General features: G+C 37.5%; 1 protein-coding gene and 1 pseudogene across 8 annotated transcripts in view; both read right to left on the reverse strand.

Moving 5' to 3' along the window:
- Positions 1-1,626: 1,626 nt before the first annotated feature.
- On the reverse strand, positions 1,627-2,562 carry LOC141497247 (small ribosomal subunit protein uS5 pseudogene; annotated as a pseudogene).
- Positions 2,563-20,648: 18,086 nt separating this feature from the next.
- The window catches only part of LOC141500494 (adhesion G protein-coupled receptor E1-like), a 92,832-nt gene continuing 91,018 nt past the window's right edge, over positions 20,649-22,462 (reverse strand). For 7 of the 8 annotated variants that reach the window (XM_074203698.1, XM_074203701.1, XM_074203702.1 and 4 more), the window contains one exon: positions 20,649-22,244. In XM_074203698.1, coding sequence (XP_074059799.1) covers positions 22,239-22,244 — 6 coding nt within the window. In that variant the 3' untranslated portion in view covers positions 20,649-22,238. The remainder of the gene's footprint in view (positions 22,245-22,462) is intronic. The other variant, XM_074203700.1, reaches the window with a different exon arrangement.

Genomic DNA, 22,462 nt, shown 5'->3' on the forward strand with positions numbered 1-22,462 from the left:
TTGAATGAATTATCCTTTCAGGTCTTTGAAATAGAGAAACTGAATTTTTTTTTGAATGCAAAAGTCAAGCAACATGAATTACGATACCATAAATCATGCTTTAAATGAAAACCCTGAAACAGAAAACTGGGGAAAGCAATTTTTGTGGGAAGAGGAGATATGATCTAAAGTTTAAACTTGCTTAAATAAGCAAGTGGCTCAGGATTGGGAGAAGTTGCTACATAAATCTAAAGTCAGCTGAATAGTTAAAGCATGCAGTGCCACCTAGTGATGAGAGCAGACATTGCTAAGAATAGTTATTTTAGTACTGGTCCTACCTGAGTCAAGGGAAAACCAAATATTTCACCAGCAAAAAAAAAACAAAACCAACCCCTAATAGAATGAGTTGTTTCGAAAGGTAGTGAGCTGCCCAGTGCTGGAGGTTTTCAAACAGAAATTCATAGACACATTTTAGAGGGAATTTCTGTTTAAGTAACATTTTGAACAAGATGACTCCTAAGGTCCCTTTCAACTCTGAAGATGACACAATTGCATTCTGTTAGTCTCTCCATTGGGTGTAGAGGACAAGTCAATGTGCACTTTCCTAAGAACTGGAGGTAAAAACCATAAATGTTACATAGGACATTTTTGGCAAAAGCATTGTATCTATCTTCAGTTCTCATACTCAAGACTTTATATTAAGCTATAATAATAAAAATAACGACAACAATTTTAGAGCATGTTCAGATGATAGGAAACTATAAAGATGGGAAGACGACAGTTCCTCCAGACATACATATTCAGAAGACAGAAACAGTCCTTGAAACAAAAAAGATCATAATATACATATAAGATCATAATAATGAAAATAGCCAGGAAAAAATGAGAGCAGCAAGCATAAAAATAGGTCTTTGGGAGGAGTTAATGAGACAATTGGAAGAAGTCATGTTACTGGTGATTGAGGACTCAGTGCATCAGTGGATGGAGACAGACTCCTTTGGAGGGTACTGATAATGGTAAAGGTGTAGGCTTGACTGCCTTAATAGGTTCAGACATGATTCAATCAGGAAAAAGTCAAGACTCCAAGAACAGCCCAAAGATGAAAATCTGAAAAAGGCTATTAATCAAGGTTCTATTAAAAATTCAAAAAGGAAATAGGATGTCTCTCCATTTCTAAATACTTCAGCAGTCATCTACACCTCTTCATTTGTGAAATGAGGAAGGATTTTCAATCAGGCACCAAACATTAATTAGACAATTTCTTCCAGGGTTCATATCCTGGTTTAGCTGCTCACCACCTATAAAATGGATCTCTGGATCTCAGCATTTCCAGCTACAGAATGAAGAGTTGAAAGTAGATGAATGCCAAGCAGTTTTAAATTTATGATTCTCCTGGAATCAAATAAGATGATTTACAAGATCCTTTCCAGCCCTTAATCCTTTGATTCTAATTTGAAGTTAGAATTATTGCAGTTTAATAATCTATTTGGACCAGCATTAAAAAATTAATTGAACCAGCAATTAAAAAAATAATTGCCACGTGTTTTCTAAATTCCTCCTTGTCACTTATCTCCCTAGTCTAGAGAAATTCACATTGGTCCTTGTTTGTTTGTTTGTTTGTTTGTTTGTTTGTTTTTAGCAGGCATAGCTAAATTTATTCTTTGTTTATAAAAAACAAATCTATGTGGTTGCCACAGCAGCTGCCTGGGTCCTCTGAACAGACACTCCAGTGTGAGTCTTCACAAGATGATCCGTGAATTCCTGATAGGGAGACTTCGTGAACAGTCTCCTTCCACAGGTCTGGGGTTAGATAGCTGTATGTTTTAGAGATGGCATCAAAGGTGGCTTTAGCAAAGTTGCCCAGAGTTGCAGTACAGCCTCTAGCAGAAGTGTAGCAGTCATCAATTCCAGCCATCATTAGGAGCTTCTTAGGCACAGGAGCAGAAACAATGCCAGTACCTCTAGGGGTATCAGGGGATCAGGAGTACCAGAACCGATCCACATCGCCCAGTGACCTTGCAGGGCACTGTGTGAGGTTTACCAATCTTGTTCCCCCAGTAGCCACGTCTCACAGGAACGATGGAAAGCTTGGCCAGAATGATAGCACCACGAATTGCTGCGGCCACTTCCTTGGAACACTTGACACCCAGACCAACATGGCCATTGTAATCACCAATAGCCACAAAAGCCTTGAACCTGGTACCTTGTCCAGCTCTAGTTTGTTTCTGAACAGGCATGATCTTCAGAACCTCATCTTTCAATGAAGATCCCAGGAAGAAATCTATGATCTCAGACTCCTTGATAGGCAGGGAGAAAAGAGAAATCTCTTCCAAAGACTTGATCTTCATGTCCTTGACGAGGCAGCCCAGCTTAGTGACAGGAACCCACTCCTTGTCTTCGGCCTTTCCTCCGCGGGCCCCGCGGCCGCGCCCGCGGCCTCGACCACGGCCCCGGCCCCTGCCTCGGCCTCCGCTGCCCGAAGCCACCGCGGGAGCCCCGGCGAGCTCCGATGCCCGGGCCCCGGGGGCCGCCCGGGCCCCGGGGGCCTCCCGCTCCTCCTGCAGCACCGGCGTCGTCCGCCATTTGGTGTTCGCTGGAAGTAGAAGCTTGTTTGTTTTTTTAACAGCAAAATCTCCCAGCAATTTAGGTAATGTTGTCATCATAGGAATTATCTCTGCAACAGCAATAGAATGTAAACTCAAATCACTGAGCCCTTACTTCTCAGGTTGGTACCTTCTTAGTTTGTGTTTTGAATGAAAGATACTTCTTTGTTCAGTGAGAAAAGTCTGTATATCAAAATCCACAGGGTTATTAAATTAACGGTGAAGGTGGCTTATAGGAGCAACATAAAATAATAACTTGGAAGAATTCTTAAGTTCTATTTTTTTAGCTCTTGTGATATAGTGGAAAGAATGCTAGATTTGAAAACATAAATTTGATGTCTTCTTGGAGAAGAATTACATTTTTGATAAGAATTTGGGGGAAAAGTGGAAAGATGTCTGGCAGAAATTATGTTTAGATCAGTATCTTATTCCATATTCTATTATAAGCTTAGCATAATCCCAGGATCTAAATTTGAATGGTCACAACAAAAATATCAGAAGGAAATCAGATCAGCTACCTTTCAAAGATATGGAGAGAGAGATTACTTCTTAACAAAACAATGCCCAGGAGCCTTCATAAAAGATAAAAATAGATCATTTTGATTATAAGAAATTGAAGATCTTTTGCGCAATGAATGCAAATGGGATCAAATTGGGAGGAAAATCTTTGTATCAAATATCTCTGATAAAAGTCTGATATTTAAATGGAAAGAAGGATATAAGGATCTCTACCTACCCATGCTCAAATAGTTGATAAAGTCACTGAAAACCTAGAATTTAATCACAGGGTGTTAATGGAATTGTAAAGATAAGTCTAAACCATGATACTTTTATGAGGTATATGAAAACCTCTCTGATTGAGTCAAGGAAGTGTATACTAGCTAAGTAAACAAGTTAGTCATGTTTATGAGGACTTTATGATCAAAAATAATTCTTTAACTGGTAACTTTAAAGGATATAAAAAGTTTCCAAGAGAATTTGTCAACACATTAACAACAATGTGGAACATTGCTTCAAATCATTATTAATAAGAAAAAAGCAAATTAAAACAACTTTTATATTACCTAGTAAATTAAAAGACATAATAAAAGATAGAAATAGCCAATATTGATGGCATTGTGAAAAGACAGAAACATTAAGATATTGAAGGAATTGGTCCAACCTTTCTGGAAAGTAATTTGGAATTATACAACTATGTTTCTAAAATGTCTTAACCCTTGAATCAAAAATTCTGTGGTTGGGGCAGCTAGGTGGTGCAGTGGATAGAGAACTGGCTCTGGAGTCAGGAGTACCTGGGGTCTCAGACACTTAATTACCTAGCTGTGTGGCCTTGGGCAAGTCACTTAACCTCCATTTGCCTTGCAAAAAAAATTCCATTGTTAAGGAAATTTCACTCCAAGAAAGTGAATGATTGGGGGGGGGGGGGGACCATATGCATTTGATACCCAATTGGGTAATGGTCAAATTAATTGCTGTATTAAATGAATAGGCCACAGCAGATAGCCGATAAGGTCCACCCAACTTCTAATTTTGTGTTCCTATGAAGAATTGGACCATATATTCCAAGATTTCATCTGGTTTTCAATCCTTTAATCCTATAACATAAGCTTAGAAATTATTGCAGTAAATTTATATCAAAATCCATTAGACCAGAATAAAAATAATAGCTGTCACATATTTTCCAAATTTTCCCTTGTCACTTCTCTCCCTCAGCCTAGGTAAAAGGTAATGGAATATTACTGAGCTAAAGAACTGATGATGCATGAGAAGATTAGATAGATAGATAGATAGATAGATAGATAGATAGATAGATAGATAGATATAGATATAGATAGATATAGACAGATATATGAAGTGATACAAAGCAAAACAAACCAAAACAAGAAAATAATGTGTATATTATAGAGAGAAAATAATGTATAAATGAAAAGACAAAAAAATTAAATAATGCAAAGTGAATACTTCAAAATAATAATGACCAAGCTGGGCCCCAAAGAAAAGATGAAAAGATACACCCTTTCCCTGTTCCATCACCTATTTCTTTGCAGGAAGTCTATGAGTGTGGAACACTACCCATAACATTAGACTTTTTCTAATATTTAACTAGTTTTGCTGAATTTTTTTTTAAATTCTTTTTTATTCTTTATTCTAAAGTATGACTCTCTAGGAGGGAGTCAGGAGAGAAACATAGTGGAAAATTCAAGTGAAATAACAAAATATATCAAAAAATTATTTTTAAAAAATAGGGAAATGCACTAAACAACCAACTCTGTTGTTCCATCTCACACATCTCACACAGATGACAAAACATGGGAATAGTCAGTCTTGGGAGGGTTGTAGAAAAACAATGCACCAACATGCTATTTCTAGAACTGTGAATTGGTTTGACCATTTCAGAAAGCAATTTGAAATTGTGTGAAGAATATTACCAAAAATGTACTTTTTTCAGTAGCAAAGAAATATGAACAATTTAGATGTCCACCACTGGGGAAATATCTAAATAAGCTACAGTACATGAATAAAAATATCTAAATAAACTATAGTACATGTCCGTCCTACAAAAAATAGTAAATATATTAATGCAGAAAAGCATTGGAAGATTTTTACAAGCTGATAGGGAACCAATTAAGAAAAACACAAACATGGTAACTATGGCAAGGGAAATGGAAAGAACAACAACAAAGCAATTGAAATCACATGCTGTGAAATTATGACTAAGCTTTGCTCCAAAGAGATATGAAAATCACCTTCCTCAATTTTTAGGGAATTGTGAGTCTGGAACACAGTAGTTCCAGACTTTCTCAATTTATTTAGTTTTAGTGAAACATATTTTTCCTTTTTAAAAAAATTCTGGGTTGGCTCTTGTTGAGGGGAGCGAGGGGGAGATAGGGGGAAGAAATTGCATGATAAAGAAATGAAAGCTGAGTATTGGATTGAACAGAGTATTGGATTCAGAATCCTAGTTCTGTTCCTTTGTCTATGAGTAGACTTGGACTAGTCCCTCTCTGGGATTCAGATGTCCTCAGAGGCCCCTTCCTGCTCTAGAAGCATGATCTTGCTTCAGGTTATATTACAGGCCTTTCCGGGAACACTGCAGCCCAGGTTTCTATTAAATTGACAAATATAACATCAAAGAGGTCATTGGCTCTATAATTCAGGAAGTTAAAAAGCACAGTAGAAGAAAAATAATTAGGCTTTGGCTTCCTTTAGAACAGAAAACAACTGAGATGGACTGCCATTTGGCAGCAGTCCTGAAAGGTTACTCAAATTCAGCATCTCACAGAACACAGAGATGACAAACGCTGGCAATGAAAGGGTATTGGCATCAGGAGTACCTGGAATCTTTTGAGGTGTAAATGAAAAGAGAATTGGTTTTGGAGTCAGAGAATCCACCCCTGACACATACTTTGTATGTGACCTTGGGCAAATCATTCCAGATCTTTGGAACTCTAATTTCTCATCTGTAAAAAAGAGGGGGATTCAGCAAGATGCTTTCTACGGTCCTTTGAGATTCTAAACCTAGGGTTCCTTGGGCATTTCTGGGGGTACTTTTATGAATAGATTAAACCAGTGACAGTTCAGGCCCAATAAAAATCCATGGAGGGAGTAGGAGGGACGTGTAGATAGCACACAGTAGGTAGATTCATCTTCCTGAGTTCAAATCTGGTTTCAGTCACTTACTAGCAGTGGGTACCCCAGCAAGTCATTTAACCCTGCCTGCCTCAGTCTCCTCAACTATAAAATGAGTTGGAGAAAGAAACGGCAAACCACTCCAGTAACTCTGCCAAGAAAACCCCAAATGGAATCATGAAGAGTCAGACATGACTGAAAATGACTGAACAACAATAAGAGATAAAATGAGATAACAACTATTAGCACACAAGCCCATAAAAATGTCTATATCACTATTATTACTAGATCATTATTATTATCTAGATCATCATTATTATTATTATTACCATTTTCATCAGCAGTAGCCTTGAAATTCTAGAATTTTCCATCTCTTCCACTCTGGCCTTTTCGTCTCAGGTAAAGAGGCAATTCATGTTGTCCCACTTCAGAAACCCACTATGGAATTGGGAAACATCCCAATGAATGGAAGGAGCATCCTTATGACACCCCCCAAAAAAATAAAAACCAAATAATGGGCACCAAGAAATGAATGAGAATATGGAATACCTTTTTTAATCTTGTATAAGCAAGGAAAAGAAAATCAAGTTACATCAAGAGGAAATAATGCCTTGTCACAATGGGGAGAGCCCTGGGTTCAAATCCCAATTTTGTTATGTTCTCTCAATGTGACCTAAAATTAATCATTTAATTTCTCTGGATCCCACTTTGTTCATTCATAAAAGAAGGGAGTTGGGCCCTTCTGTGACCCCTTCAAGATCCATGCCAGTTTTAAATCTATGACCCTTCTTTGTTGTCTCATCAGAGTTTGTAAGTGACTCTGACTTCTCAAAGGTCCTACAAGCAATTTTATCAATCTTAAAAGATTTCAAGTACAAGTCTGGCAACAGAGATTCAAGACCTCCCAAACCCTCATTTAGTTAATCTTCTCTTTTTGACCTACCAACTTCTTTTATAAGGCAGGTGATCATTTTTTTTTAGTGGTCCTGTGATTTATTAAAGGATAAGTAGAGGGTATAGTAGACAGGGGCCTTGAGTCAGGAAAACTCATCTTTATGAGTTCAAATTCAAACCCCAAATACTTACTAGCTAGTAAGTGACTCTGGGTAAATCATTTAACCCCATTTGCCTCAGTCTCCTCATCCTGTAAAATGAGCTGGAGAAAATAGTAAGTGGTTTCAATATCTTTGCCCAGAAAACCTTAAATAGAGTCATGAAGAGTCAGTCACAACTGAAACAACTAAACAGTTAACAATTTAATAAAATAGTAAGAGGACTGTAATATATATATATATATATATATATATATATATATATATATATATAAAGTAGAAAATAAAACTGTAAAGAATCTTTCCAAAAGCAAACATCAAAGATATTGATTTGCCTCACTGAGTGATCTCATAAATGATATATCTCTTCCTAGTCCAGTAAGCAATCAGGAAAAAAACAGGGAAGAGAGGAGTTAGAGTTTTCAACTTGCCTCTTACTCAGTCTCCTGTCATCAGGGAAGAGGGGATTCATATCAGCTGCCAACCCATTCAGTCTTGATTTAATCTGATCCTAGTTTCTGATCCATAGAGGGAAGTAGGTAGTATAAAGACTGAACTTAAAAGTCAAAAAGGCTGACTCTTGCCTTAGACACTTACTAGTTGTGTTCCTAGTTCTTATTCCTTACTAGTTCCTTACCAGTTCTTCCTTACATCCTTACTAGTTCTTATTCCTCACATCTATAACACAGTGATAACAATATTGTCTTCACAAGGTTATTGTGAGTCTCAAATGAGATAACATATATAAACCTTAAAGTTCTCAGTTAAGTATTAGTTACTATTATTATTACTAGTAATATCTTGTGTCCTCAATGATCTGCCTTCACCATGACTTGAGATCTCTCTATTACTATCTCTGTCTAGAATCTTTTCCTACTCCTCATTTTCAGTTTCCTAGCTAAACTAAAATGGTCATCAAGGGCTGGAGTAGCATGGACACCTTGCCCCTCTGCAGCTCCCAGTTTCTCAGAAAGTTCTCTGTTCCCAGAGATCAAATAAAAGACATGGAATGACATGGAATAACAGATTGGAAATGGGAATGGGAAAAATTGCAAGCCAGAAGTGCTTTTATCTTTTCTAGGAACAAAATGAGCAATGGAACAAAAAGGAGAGGGACCAGCTTACTGATCTACATGCTACATCTGGTATCCACTGATCTATTGCTGCCCTAAGGTCATTTCTTACTCTTTGATTCACCCATTCCACGTGGGAACCTTCTCTGAAATATTACTAAGTAATCTTCCTAACAAAACATTCTAATCATGTCATTCCTCTATTGAAAAATCAGCAGCTCTCCATTGTCTAGCTCATATATTTATAAACTTTCATATAAATTTATTTTATTTATCATAAATTATAAATCTAATTCTGACATTCAAGACTCTACACATTCAACTTTCAACTTAACTTTCAGATTTTATGTTTCACTACTCCTGTGTACACAGTTTACAGTTCAGCCAAAAGAAGCTAGAACTGGCCCCTGACCTCATTCCTGTCTTCTATCTTTATGTTCAGGAGAATCACCTTTGCCATCAAGTTCTTTGTGTTAAAGTCCCTCTCTTCCTTCAAGGTCCTTCAAAGACCAGTTCTCCTAGGAAAGTTAGCCTGACATTTTCTTCCTACCTCTTCCAAACTTCAAGTAAAAATCACCTTTAAAGCTCTAAAAATTTTCTTTGCATTTTGCCTGGACTTCTTTAATTTTATCTTACTCTCCAGTGCATCATACTTGTCTGTGTTCATTTCCCCCATGAGATAGTAAACTTTTAAATTTATAAGTGCCCTAGTCTCCACATTCCCTCGAGAATATAAAAACTTACATAAAGGTTTAATAAATGTTTATTGAACGAATCAAAGAATGAATGGATGGATATTTATTATAATGGAGGCATTTTGTCTCCTAATGAACTTAGCACAGCTCTTCACACTCACCAAAGTCATGAATTATATAATAACAGCAATATATCTAGTAAGTGTCTGATACTGGATTTGGACTCAGGACTTATCCATTATGCTATCTACCTGCCCAAAAAATAACAGCATGCCTTAAAACAAACTAATCTAACCTCCTAATCTCCTATTCAATACAGGAACACACACACACACACACACACACACACACACACAAACACACACACACACACACACACACACACACACACACACACACACACACACAGAGTATTTCCACTAGAAGGACACCCTCTAGTGGATCTTGATGTGGATTCAAATCCTTTGACATTTGTCCTTTGTTCTCAAAGAAGACCATGACATCAGGGAGGTGATGCTATGAAAAGCAAGTGAATTGGATTTGAATGAGGAGATTTTGTGTAAGTTACCAGTCTCACTTTCACCCCTGGAGTCATCTGAGTTCAGTGACCAGATATGGATCATTATGACTGGAGGTGGCCCAGAATGGGAGGCAATCAGGATTAAGTGACTTGCCCAAGGTCACACAGTTAGTAAGTATAAACAGTCTGAGGCCAGATTTGAACTCAGGTCCTCCTGAATCCAGGGTCATTGCTCTCTTCATTGCTACCTAGATGTTGCACACTTATTTTGATGTCTAAATACTGTATCACAATGAACAAGTATTCATAGCACCCATAACCAATAAAGGCATTGGAAAGTTCTAAAATCATTGTTCTATTTAGTGAGGATCCAATCCTTTGTCACAAATGTTATGCAAAACCTCAATCAGAAGGGCGGCTAGGTGGTGCAGTGGATAGAGCACCAGCCCTGGAGTCAGGAGTACCTGAGTTCAAATTCGGCCTCAGACACATAATAATTACCTAGCTGTGTGCCTTGGGCAAGCCACTTAACCCCATTTGCCTTGCAAAAACCTAAAAAAATAGAATTGATCATATGGAAGCTAGTGCTTTGATGAGATATTAAAAAATAATATAGCAAAGTTGGAAAGACTGGGAAAAAAAGAAGAAAATACAGAATATCTGAAAGGAAAAGAACCTGATTTGGAAAAAGTCATAAACAAAAAAAAGAACTTAGAATTCATATTTAAAGAAATTATAGTAGAAAACCAATTGGATACCTAGTAATCCATCAATCACTTCCCAAAAGAAACTTTAAAATGAAAAAATAGACAAAATCAGAAAGTCCTATTTCAAGGAAGAAATCTCATACCCTATGCCAAGATAAGTTCAAAAAGGGTGCATTATTTAAACATAAAGGTGATATCATAAGCAAATTACTGAGTATGGAAGAAATCACCTGTCAAACTTCTGGATATTAGAAGAGTTCATGAGAAAAGAGAGAGAGATTTTTACTAAAACAAACCAATACAGCTAAAATTAGAAGGGAAGATGAAACTAGGTTGGGGGAGGGGGCAAAAATCTCTGTAGTATATTTCCCTAATAAAACTCTCAATTTCTAAAATATTTAGAGAACTAAGTCAAATTTATAAGACTATTCCCCCCCTCCAATGGTCAAAGGATATTAATAGGCAATTTTCAGAAGAAGAAATTCAAGCTCTGAAAAATCATATTAAAAAAATTCTCTGTATCACTAATAAAGAAGTTCAGATTAAAACAATGCTGTGGTACCACTCATACCCATAAGATTGGCTAGAATGACAAAAAAAGGAAAATAACAAATGTTGGATAGATATGCTACTGCACTGTTGGTGGAGCTGTAAGCTAGTCCAACCATTTTGGAAAGCAATTTAAAACTATACCCCCAAAGCTATTAAGCTGGGCATATCCTTTAACCCCACAATATTGATAATAGATCTATATCCAAAAGAGAGAAAAGAAAAAAGAAAAGAAATAAAAAAGGAAAAATAAAAAATATATTTAAATCAGCTCATTTTGTGGTAGCAAAGAAATGGAAATTGACGACTAGTCTGTCAATTGAGGAATGCTTGAACAAGTTGTGTTATATGAATGTGATAGGATACTTTTATGCTAAAATGATGAAGGGGACGATTTAAGAGAAACTGAACATGAAATGATAAAATGAAATTAGCAGAACCAGAATAATCTAGACAGTAATGACAACATTTTAAGATCATCAACTGTGAAGAACAATGGCCAACCACAATTCCAAAGGAGTCATAATAAAACATGCCACCAATCTCCACATAGTGAATTGATATGCTCAATGTGAAAATTGAAGCTTATTTTTTCTCTTAGATTTTGTTTTTGGAGAGGAAAATAGCTGACATAGAAATTTATTTTGAATAATTATGCATATTTGTAATGACTTTTGTTTTTCTTGCCTTCTCATGGGTGGGAGAAGGGGAAGGGAAAGGGAAAGAATTTGGAACTGAAAATAAAATCAAACTGATTTTTCAAAATTAAGGAAAGGATCAACAACAACAAAATAATCAACACTGAATACTACAAAAGTATAATGACCGAGGTTGACCCCCAAAGAAGAGCAATGAAAAGTCACTTCCCTTTGCTTCCATCTAATAGATAGAATTTAGATAGAATTTCACTTTTAAAATAAGACATTTTCCCCCCTCTATGTCACGATGATGACTCTGAACATAAAGTTCTGGAAGATCCAATCAACCTAGTCAGAATGCTTCAGGAATGAGTTCAATGAGAGTGCTTACCTCAACACTGAACATAAATTCTGGGAAGTCCAGCCCTGGTTAGAATGCTTCAAGGATGTGTTCAGCAAGTGTGTCTGAGAACAATTCTAGCCAAGTATGGAGAAAATCATCACCAAGTGACCTGCAAGAGGGTGATTTTGGGAAGGTTCTGGCAATTCTCAGTTGTGAGGAATTACAATCTATGATGCCAGAGGTACCATTTTCACACTGATGAAATCCTGAATGCTTGGAGGTTTGAAATAAGTAACATAATAGCATACATAACTTTCAAGGGAGGAAGTGATTTGTCTTCCACATAATATGTGGGGAGATTTGTGACAGTAGCAATAAAAACATTTAGATAAAGAAGCCTTGTTATAAAGCACTATTCACCAATCATCCCTTTGGACCTCATTTTCCTCATCTGTAAAATAAATTCAACTCCACTCCCCACCCCCACCCCCCACCATGTGAGCTTGATGGTCTTTCTTTACAGCTAGAGATTACTAGGGCTGACTGAATGGGGAAGTGGCTTAGAACTTCTCGTTTTCTATGATGCACTTTTGTGGGAAAATGCATTTCCTTCTCTTTTTGAAATGTTTTCTCCACTTACATGACTCTTTATTATAAACTGCTCTGCTTCCCAGAATGAATGTAGAAGATACCTAAATGTGAACTCATTTGGACTTTATCATTTTTGTGTATTATAATGTGCTACTTTATGGGTACCCATGTGAAACTTGGAATACATTTGGTAGAAGAAATAGCAACCTATATTGGCTTGGGTACAATCTTCCTCAAACTTACAGAAAGAGTGTGTGTCCCAGAACCCTTCCAGCAAAGGGATGTCTGAGTTGTCAGGCAGGGGGCACTGGTTCAATCTACTAACCAAGAAGGTTCTTTGGCAGCTTTGTGCTGAATATGCCCAACTTCATACATTACCAAGATGCATGGCAACAAATGACTGGACAGGTTGAGATTCATGCTGCCCAAGTTTTGAATGTAGACTTGGGACTTATGAGATATTCCTCAGAATATTATAATATGAAATCTATATTTAAAGCATCCACTCTGAAACCTGACTTTATTCTTTTGGTCTGAATGTGCAGAGGTCATCAGCATATTCTGGTCACATAATTTATTGAACCTAGGGAAAATGCAAAGAAAAAGTTTCCAGCACTTTTCCATGAGCTCTGTGTCTAACCACGATCAAAGCCTCCTGCTTCCCTCTCAGCTTTCCTTTCCAGGGTTCTAGAGGAGGAGCCAAAGAACATAAACCTCCCCCGGAAAAGACCCCAGGGTAGTAGGTTGTTTGCCTGTACCCTGTCTGAGAGGAAAACAGAGTCCTGTGCAGAGGAGGTTCATCAAGTCTCTCCACCTTCTCAAGAGTCCATCAGGAGTTCCAACAGGTGCCAGGTTTATCTGTCCCAGTCTTCATCAACTGTTTACAAGCACCTGAGGCCTTAGGATTGGCACAGCTCACCATTCTGGGCCCCTACGTGGCTGCCAAGGGCATACCTGCAGTACCAATGAAAGCACTGCAGCTCACTCCTAGCTGTGTCCAATATGGCCAATGAGAAGTATTCCACAAGATAATTGAAGAAAAGAAGTAAAGAAAAGCAATTCTGAATTTCAGCCTCTAGATTTCATTTCCCTCCTATCGTACAGCTCCCTGTGCATTATGATGATCCACTTGATCCAGTCCCCACCAATGAGGGGGAAGAATATGACAGGCATCAAAAAATCTTCTAGAAGTCCTCTTTCTATGCCTCCAATTAACATTATCCAAGGGTCTTTGGTAAGTAACTATTCAAAAGAGATAAAAGGGTGACAGGAAACATAACTGAAGGCAGAGTGTGAGCAGAGGCCTAAGAACAAGCACTGGTTATAACAGCCATCTTTGTTGATGACTTATCATTCTATTAAATTATGACAGTAGGAACTGGATCTTTAAGTTTTGTTCCTCTTTCATTACCATACATATTTTCTCTGAACATGGGTGATCACTCAAAGTTTATTTAAATGGCTTGTGAGATTATGCAACTCTAGTTAACAGAAGCATGATAAGTGAAAGGAGATAGATAGATAGATAGATATAGCTAGGCTAGATAAATGACATATATAATAGATGTGCTAGATATAATAGATGGCTGAAAAAGATATGTAATAGCTAAACTGATAGTTGAGATAGATGATATATAATAGATGTGATGAAATTGTGATAAATTTATATCTATATTTCTACTCACATGTACAGTAGATATAGATATACAAAGAGAAGCAAAGTTAGAGACAAAGAGACATAAATACAGACAGAGACTATAGAGACAGAAAAGGAGAAACAAGGACAGAGAAGAGACAAAGAGAAAGCAGAAACCATTTATTAAGCACAGGCATTGTGCTAAATGCTAGGGATACAAAAACAAGGGGGAAAAGACAGCTTTTGACCTCAAGAAACTTCCTTTCTAAAGAATAAACAAAGGAGGAATAGAAAGGGTGGGGGAGGAGTTGAGGACACAAAAATACACACACATACATACATACATACATACATACATATATACAAAGAGAGAGAGAAAAAGGTGGCTGAAGAGGAAGGAGTTGGAGAAGTCTGGAGAGTGGAAAGAAAGAATAAGAAGAGGCGAGTTCAAATCTCATTTTACAATTATTTTTAGTATCTAAAAGTGAGGGGGAAAAGTGTTCTTCAGTCTGTATTCAGATACCATCAGCTCTGTCTTTGGGGTGGATAGCATTCTTTATCAAAAGTCTATCAGAGAAGCTGCTCCAATATTTTTCCCACAGTTGCTATTACTAGCTATATTTCCATCTTTCTTATTCCTCCCACCCCTATTTATTCTATTCTCTCTCTCCTTTCATCCTGTCTCTTCTTAATTGTATTGTATCTGACTATTCTCTCCCATAATCTTCCCTCTCTTCTGACACCTATACCCTCCCCCCACTCTTTCTATCCCCCTTTCTCTCATCCCTTTTCTTTCCTTTTTTCCTCTAGGGTAAGATAGATTTCTATACCGTATTGAGTGTGTATGTCATTTCCTCTCTGAGACACATCTGGTGAGAATGGAGGCTCACTCATTCCCCCATACCTCCCCCCTCCTCTACTTCATTGCAAAAGTTTGTTCTTGCCTCTTTTACAAGAAATATCTTAGCCCATTCTACCTCTCCTTTCCCTTTCTCCCAATACACTCCTTTCTTGCCCATTAACTACATCTTTATAATATATTTTACCTTTATCTTCAGTTCCCTATATGCTCCTTCTAACTGCCCTAATAAATGGAATAGTTCATATGAGTTATCAGTATCATCTTCCCATGAGGGAATACAAGCAGTTCAATATCATTAAATCTCTCATATTTTGTCTTTTCTATTCATCCTCTCTATGCTTCATCTGAGTCCTATACTTGAAAATGAAATTTTCTGTTCAGCTCTGGTCATTTCAACAGGAAAGTTTGGAAGTCCCATATTGTATTTATTTTCCCCTGAAGGAATATGTTCAGATTTGCTGGATATTTGATTTTCAGCTGCAATCCAAGCTCTTTTGCCTTCTGGAATATCATATTCCAAACCCCATGAGCCCTTAAAGTAGTAGCTGCTAATCCTGTATAATCCTGAATGTAGCTTCACAATATTTGTATTGTTTCTTCCTGGCTGCTTGTAATATTTTCTCTTTAACTTGGAAGTTCTAGAACCTGTTTTTGATATTCCTGCAAGTCTTCACTTGGGGATCTATTTCAGGGACTGGTGAATTCCCTCAATTTCTATTTTGCCCTCTGCTTATAGGATATCAGGACAATTTTCCTGGAGAATTTCTTGAAAAATGAAATCTAGGCTCTTTTCCTGGTCATGACTTTCAGGTAGCCTAATATTTTTTAAAGTATCTATTCTGGATCTGTTTTCCAGGTTCAGTGGCTTTTCTAATGAGATATTTCACATTTTTTCTAATTGTTTTTGCTCTTTTGGTTTTGTTTTATTGTTTCATGATTTCTCACAAAGTTATCAGCTTCCCTTACAACTTCTTACCAATGAGGCTTTGGGTGAGTCACTTCTATTCCAGTCTCTCGGCTTTAAAATGAGGGGAGTGGCCTAGGTGGCCTCAAAGGTCCATTCTAACTCTATACCTGTGATATATCAGTTATGCTCCACTCCCACTTACTCCCTCCCCATCCCTGCCCCCACCTTTTCTGAACCTCAGGTGCCTCCTCTCTAAAATTGCCCTGCGATTACTTGTATCACAGGGTTATTTTAGATAAGCTTAACCACTAAATAATTTGAAGGGTTATTTTTTTCTTCTGCAATATTTTTATGCTATTGGTTCATCAGATGCCTGGTTGACTCTTCACAGACATGTTTCTGGGAAAATTTGCTGGGTGTCATTGGTCTTCTCCATTCTTTTCTTTTTCTTCTACAAAGCCTGGTTCCACACAATATAGCATTATCAGTCAAACTTTTTAGTGCTTGGCACCCAAGAGATGAAAGAGGATCATAACAAGGATGGCAGGCAGTTGGGCAATGGAAAATGGAAAAAACATTAGATTTGGAGTAAACAGAATGCTGATAACAATCATGTTGCCCTTGCCACTTCCTCTCTCTTGAATTTCTAAATAATTTAGATGCTGACACAAATGACACAAATGGCTTCTTCTTGTGGGACCACATAGGAGTATATACATATATATATATATATATATATATATATATATATATATATATATATATATACATATATATATGCATATATATATGTATATATACATATATATGCATATATATATGTGTGTGTGTGTCTCTATACACACACACACACACACACACACACACTACAAAGATGTTCCTTCCTCAAAGATGAGGAGTTAATGCCTATGAGCCATTGCTCCACTCCTGCCCCTCCCACCAGAATGCCCAATATTGCCACAGAAACCCTTGACAAAGAATTCTTTCCAGAATCTCAGGGCTATAGAACCAGTGGAGGACACATGTGATGACTGAGTCACTATCAGTGATCTTAGAGAACAGAAGAATTACCACAAGAAGAGTAAAGGGAGAATATGTCCTTTGGGGAAAAAAAAAGCAAAAGGTCAGAATTGTTGACTTAGATTTCTGGGTATATTCTAGAACACATTGTTAAAAGGATGACTAATGAACATCTGGAAAAGGAAGTAGCAAGACACTAAGAACTAAACTAGCTTCATCAAGAATAGGTTATGCCATCTTAACCTTATTTCCTTTTCTGATGGGGTTGTGACACTACAACAATTAAACAAGGAAATGCTGTAAATACAATATTCAAAACCTTTTGCATGACTAAATACATGTAGTCATCATTGATGTTGCTTAGTCAATTAGTTGTGTCCAACTATTTGTGACCCCATTTGGGGGTTTTTTTGGGCAGGGTTACCAGAGTGATTTGCCATTTCCCTTTCCAGCACATTTTCCAGTCTCATCTACAGAAACTGAAGTAAATAGGGTTATAAGTGACTTACTTAAAGACACTCAGCTAGTAAGTGTCTGAGGTCAGATTTGAACTCAGGAAGAGGAATCTTCCAGATAACAAGCCCCATATGCCCTATGCAGAATGCCACCTAGCTGTCCCATAAAACTTTCTTAGGTTACATCAAGAGATGAACTTTTGGGGTGGCTAGGTGGCACAGTGGATAAAGCACCGGCCCTGGAATCAGGAGTACCTGGGTTCAAATCCGGTCTCAGACACTTAATAATTACCTAGCTGTGTGGCCTTAGGCAAGCCACTTAACTCCATTTGCCTTGCAAAAACCTAAAAAAACAAAACAAAAAAAAAAGAGATGAACTTTCCAGAATGAGGAATATTCCAGTACAAGTTGTACTGGTCAGTTCACAGGAAAAGTCTGGAGTGGTTCGTTCCATTTCAAGGGTGAGAATTTAACAAGCTAGTGAGTGTCTGGAGAAGGTAGACCAGGGAATGCCTCAGAAGGATTAGTTAAAGAACAAGAACATGTATAGACATGGGTGAGTGGGGGGAGGGGAGAAAACAACAGACATCTTCAAGTATCTAGAAAGCTGTCCTATAAAAGAGGGATTAGACTCCACTTGACTGCAGTGCAGAGAACTAGGGGGGGTAAAGGAGAAATCACAGAACAGCAGAGTTGGGGGTAGTCCCTTCCTGAGAAAGTATATCTTTTCTTCTTATTCTGATGGTGGTTGCCTAGAATAGGGGCACTCCAAGAATGAATGTCAGAGATACTGTCATCAGTCCACAGGAGATTGTTGCCCAGAATGAGACTTTTTAAATACAATTGACTGCTCTTTTTGACACAAGAAAAGGGCTTACTGGAGAAAAACCACATAGATAGTACAGTGTGATAAAAGAGTCTTCCTCCTTTCTTCCTCTCTGACTTCCCTCAGTTTCCCTAGCTATAAAATAGCATAAATGAGTTGAATAAGATGGTTTCTAAGGTACCATCCTGATCTGGATCTATAAGCCTCTAATCTTCTCAGTCTCCTATCTTGCTGTCTCCATCTCTTTCTCTTCAGCATATGGGGCTAGAGATGGCAACCAAAGAGCTTTTAGGAAGGAAGACTTTACTAAGCATCCATGATGTCCCAGATACTGTGCTTAGTGCTTTACAAAAATTTCATTTGATCTCTGCAACAACTCTGAGAGATTCAAAACTGTCCCCATATTGTAGATGAGTCACACAGCTAGGAAGTGTCAGGTCTTCTTGCCTTTAGACTGAGCTCTCTGTCTAAGGAGTGACCTAGCTGCCTCTATATTAGCAGTTGCCCACAGGGCAACTTTACCCAAGAGGTAAAAGAGGTTCTTAATGTTGGCAGAATGGGTAGGCTGTGATTCTCACCCTTCAGGATCTGAAACACGTTTTATTGAAACTAGTTCTTTCATTTCTCTTTGAAATTTTGACCTGTTGTGCAAAGCCCATGATGCTAGAAAAGCTTTCTCATAAACTTGTCTCATGGTGGCTTCTGTTGTTGATATTGCTCCTATACCTTCCCTTACTACTCATCCTCTCATGGTGGCTTAGATTGCTTAGACCATTTAGGTTGCTTAGGGATCAGTGGTTTCCTGCCTTTACTCTTCCTTTTCCTTAACTTCTGCTAACCGCAGAAAAACTAAAATAAATCTTTTTGTTCTATAAATTAGAACATATAAGTTGGTTGTAAATTGAAGACAAGAAGCTGCAAGAGTGAATTCAAACCAAAAAATGAAGTTCTAAGCTCCAAGAAATGAAGTGACTGAGCCTTTCATCATCTGAGTGGCCCTCACTGCTTAGTGAAAATTGTGAAAGGGTCAACCTGGGCTTTATATCAAGGAAAAATTCCTGCCAATTGGAACTGTCCAGAAGGGGTATGGGTAGCCTGAAGAACTAGCAGGCTCTCTTTCCCCAGAGGTTTCATTCAGAAGTCATATGGTCTGTTGCCAGGGATATCATTAAAAGAATTCCTACTTGGCTATGAGTTGACATAGTTGGCCTCAGAAAGCATACTAATGTAATGGGACACAACTGTTAAATTACCCCAATCTCTTATTAGTGTAATTCTACTTTTATGCAAAAATTATGGTCCCCCATCCTAATGGCATGATGCATTTGTTGTATCTTCCCTTATATATGCTAGGTGGCATGGTAGAACAAGCAATGGATAGACCTTTAGTCAGGAAAACCCCAGTTCAAATCCAGTTTCATACATTTAATAGCTGTATGACCCTGGGCAAGCCACTCAAACTCTCTTAGCCTCAGTTTCCTCAACTATAAAATGAAGATAATAGCAGTACCTATCTCTCGGGATTGCTTTGAGGATCAAATGTGATAAAGCATATATAGGATAATGAAAGACTTGTTCCCTTCTCTTTTTCTATTTTAACTGATCCTCCTAGGGTATAGTGTACAGTGTTCTCCACTCCAGGTGCCCAATGGTGAACATACCACAGTTTATTATCTTTTTCTCTGCACCCCCCCCAAGTTTTATGCACTCAAGATAACTGCCTCACTGGCTCACCCTGTTATAGCCCTGCTGTGAGGTCCTCCCTTCCACCTGACTCTGAGAGGCAGTAATGCTCTCCCTTCCAATTTTACAATCCTATGATCTTAGCACAAGACTTGGTAGTAATTCCAATAAAAAGGACTCTTTTATCTTGCAAAATGCAGTCACTGCTTATCACAATCTATTCCCTGATGCATCACAAAACTGTACACTGAAAGGGAAGTCTCATTATGTGCCCAGACCCTACCTATTCCCCTTCAGAAAGAAGAAAAACTGATATCTGAATTAAGCAAAGAGTGTATTTCAAAGCTTTGTACAAGGAAACAGTAAAAATGTTCTTTCAATTTTCCTGGGACATTCTTCTCAAGGGTCTTCACTATTTCATTATCTGCCTATAGATGAGAAGAAAACTGAAGGGTAGTAATGATAATGGAAGTGTATGGGATATATAATGTATGTATGTATGTATGTATGTATGTATGTATGTATGTATTTGCTGAGTGAGGTCTGGCCAGGAACAAGGGACCCCAGAGAATTGCAAGGCTTGGTTATGAGCAAGCATCCCTCTTCCCTCCACTGAGCTCAAAGCACTGTACTAAAAGTGGGGTTATTTGTCCTTCCTTCTCAAAGAGAACCATGTTATCAGGAAGGTGACAGCATGACATGCAAGTGAATTGGGTTTAAGTGAGAAAGGGCTTTACAATGTCACCAGTCTCATTTTCTCAAGTTCTCATTGAAAAGCAGGGATTCATTTCCATCCCCATTACTTTTTACTCCAATTTTTTTTTATGTAATTTCAATGGAAATGAGGTCACCATCTTCATCTACTCAATAATTAATTTCACATCTTAAGATTTCTTTTTCAAATATTTATTAACTGTCTATTATATACAAAGTGAAATACTAGGTGTTAGGTATACAAAGATAAATAGCATAGTGTCAGCTCTCACTTAATTTACACTAATTGGGAAAGTACTAGCAAGTAAATGGTGCAGTGGATAGAGCAACTGGCCTGGAATCAGACTCATCTTCATGAGTTCAAATCTGCTCTCAGACACTTCCTAACTGGTTTTCTTATCTGTAAAATGAGCTGGAAAAAGAAAACCCCAAATAGATCAGAGTTGTACACAAGTGAAAACAACTGAAGAACAACAACAAGGGAAGGACAGTGGGACAAATTACTAGGACATACTCCCTTGTGAGTTAAGGAGAAAGGCAAAGTTCAGATAAAGTGCAATGAGAAAGTGGAAAAGGGAGAAATTTCTTTCAACTGGATGTATATTACCATTTCCCAGAGAGGAAAAAAAGAGAAAGCTAAGAATAGGGAATTTACAATCATTCAATTCGGTAAAACATACTGTGCATGAAGGGATGTCATATGGATAATTAGAGTGGAGCCTTTGAGTTTCATTTTTCTTGCTATCCTAAAGAAACTTTCCAGATGGAAAAGTAATAGAAAGAGATTGTTAAATTCATCATTAATCTAAGACTTGTCGGGCCTAGAACTGGAAAGGACCATAGGAATCATTAACAGAATTCTCTAATTTTACAACTGGAAAAATTGAGGCCTATAAAGGTTAATTGACCTGCCCAAGGTCATTTATCAAAGAATTATAGGATTTAAAGTTTGAAAAGAACTTGAGAAACATCATTGAGCCCAAGTCCCTCTTTCCACAAATAAAGAAACTGAAGCTCAGAGGAAATGGGACTTACCTAAGATCATATAAGCAACAAATAGCATTTATTCATTTCTAACAACTTAAAGAAAACTTGGAAGTCTTGTATGAATTGATGCAGAGTGAAGCAAATAGAGCCAGGAGTACCATTTATACTGTTACAGAGACATTGTAAAAATCAAGAATTTTGAAAGACTAAAGAAATTCTGATTAATGTCCGAGTATCAGATGTGATCCAGAGAATCAGTGATGAAGCATGCTACCTACCTCCTGACAAAAGACAATGGATTAAATATATAGAATTAGACTCATATTTTTGGACAAGGTTAATGTGAATTTGTTTTGACTATCTATATTTACTCTAAGAATTTTCTTTTTTCTCTTTTTTTTCAGTTGGGAGAGGGAATGGAAAGAAAGGAAAAAAATAAATGTTTGTTAACTGGATGAGGGAAGATACTTTGCAAAAAATAAATTAAAAAATAGAAATATTTTTAAACAAAATTGGCCAAACTTGGGAACCTTTACTCCCTAAGAACTAATTATCCCTGTATCTTTGGATTTCTGGAGCAGAAGTGATGATTTCATAGTGGACAAAGGAAATCACTATGGGAAACAGGTGATTCAGGTGTCTTCTATGTCAGGTGACTCTCCTGCTTCGTTGCCATGTTAAACTTTGGATAGTTAGCAAAAGATCCCAGTGAATTCGCCTTTGCTGATGCTTGTTATTCTGTGGTATCTTCAGATACTAAAATAGACTTCAACCCTGTGAGGAAAAAAAAAGAATAATTTCCCAGATTATAGAAAGAAATGCCAAAGCATACCTCTTTCCCCTCTACCAGGAAGCTTCAGTTTCCATCCCTGCCATCTTCAAGGGTTCAAGGGCTATTCAGAAAGCTCCAACTCAACTAGGGTTCTTAATTACGTTAATCAACTTTGGAATTTTTCTGCCTCTACACCTTACTCAGCTCAGTCTTCCAGAAT

Source organism: Macrotis lagotis, chromosome X (genome assembly GCF_037893015.1).
Source record: "Macrotis lagotis isolate mMagLag1 chromosome X, bilby.v1.9.chrom.fasta, whole genome shotgun sequence".
Classification (NCBI taxonomy): domain Eukaryota; kingdom Metazoa; phylum Chordata; class Mammalia; order Peramelemorphia; family Peramelidae; genus Macrotis; species Macrotis lagotis.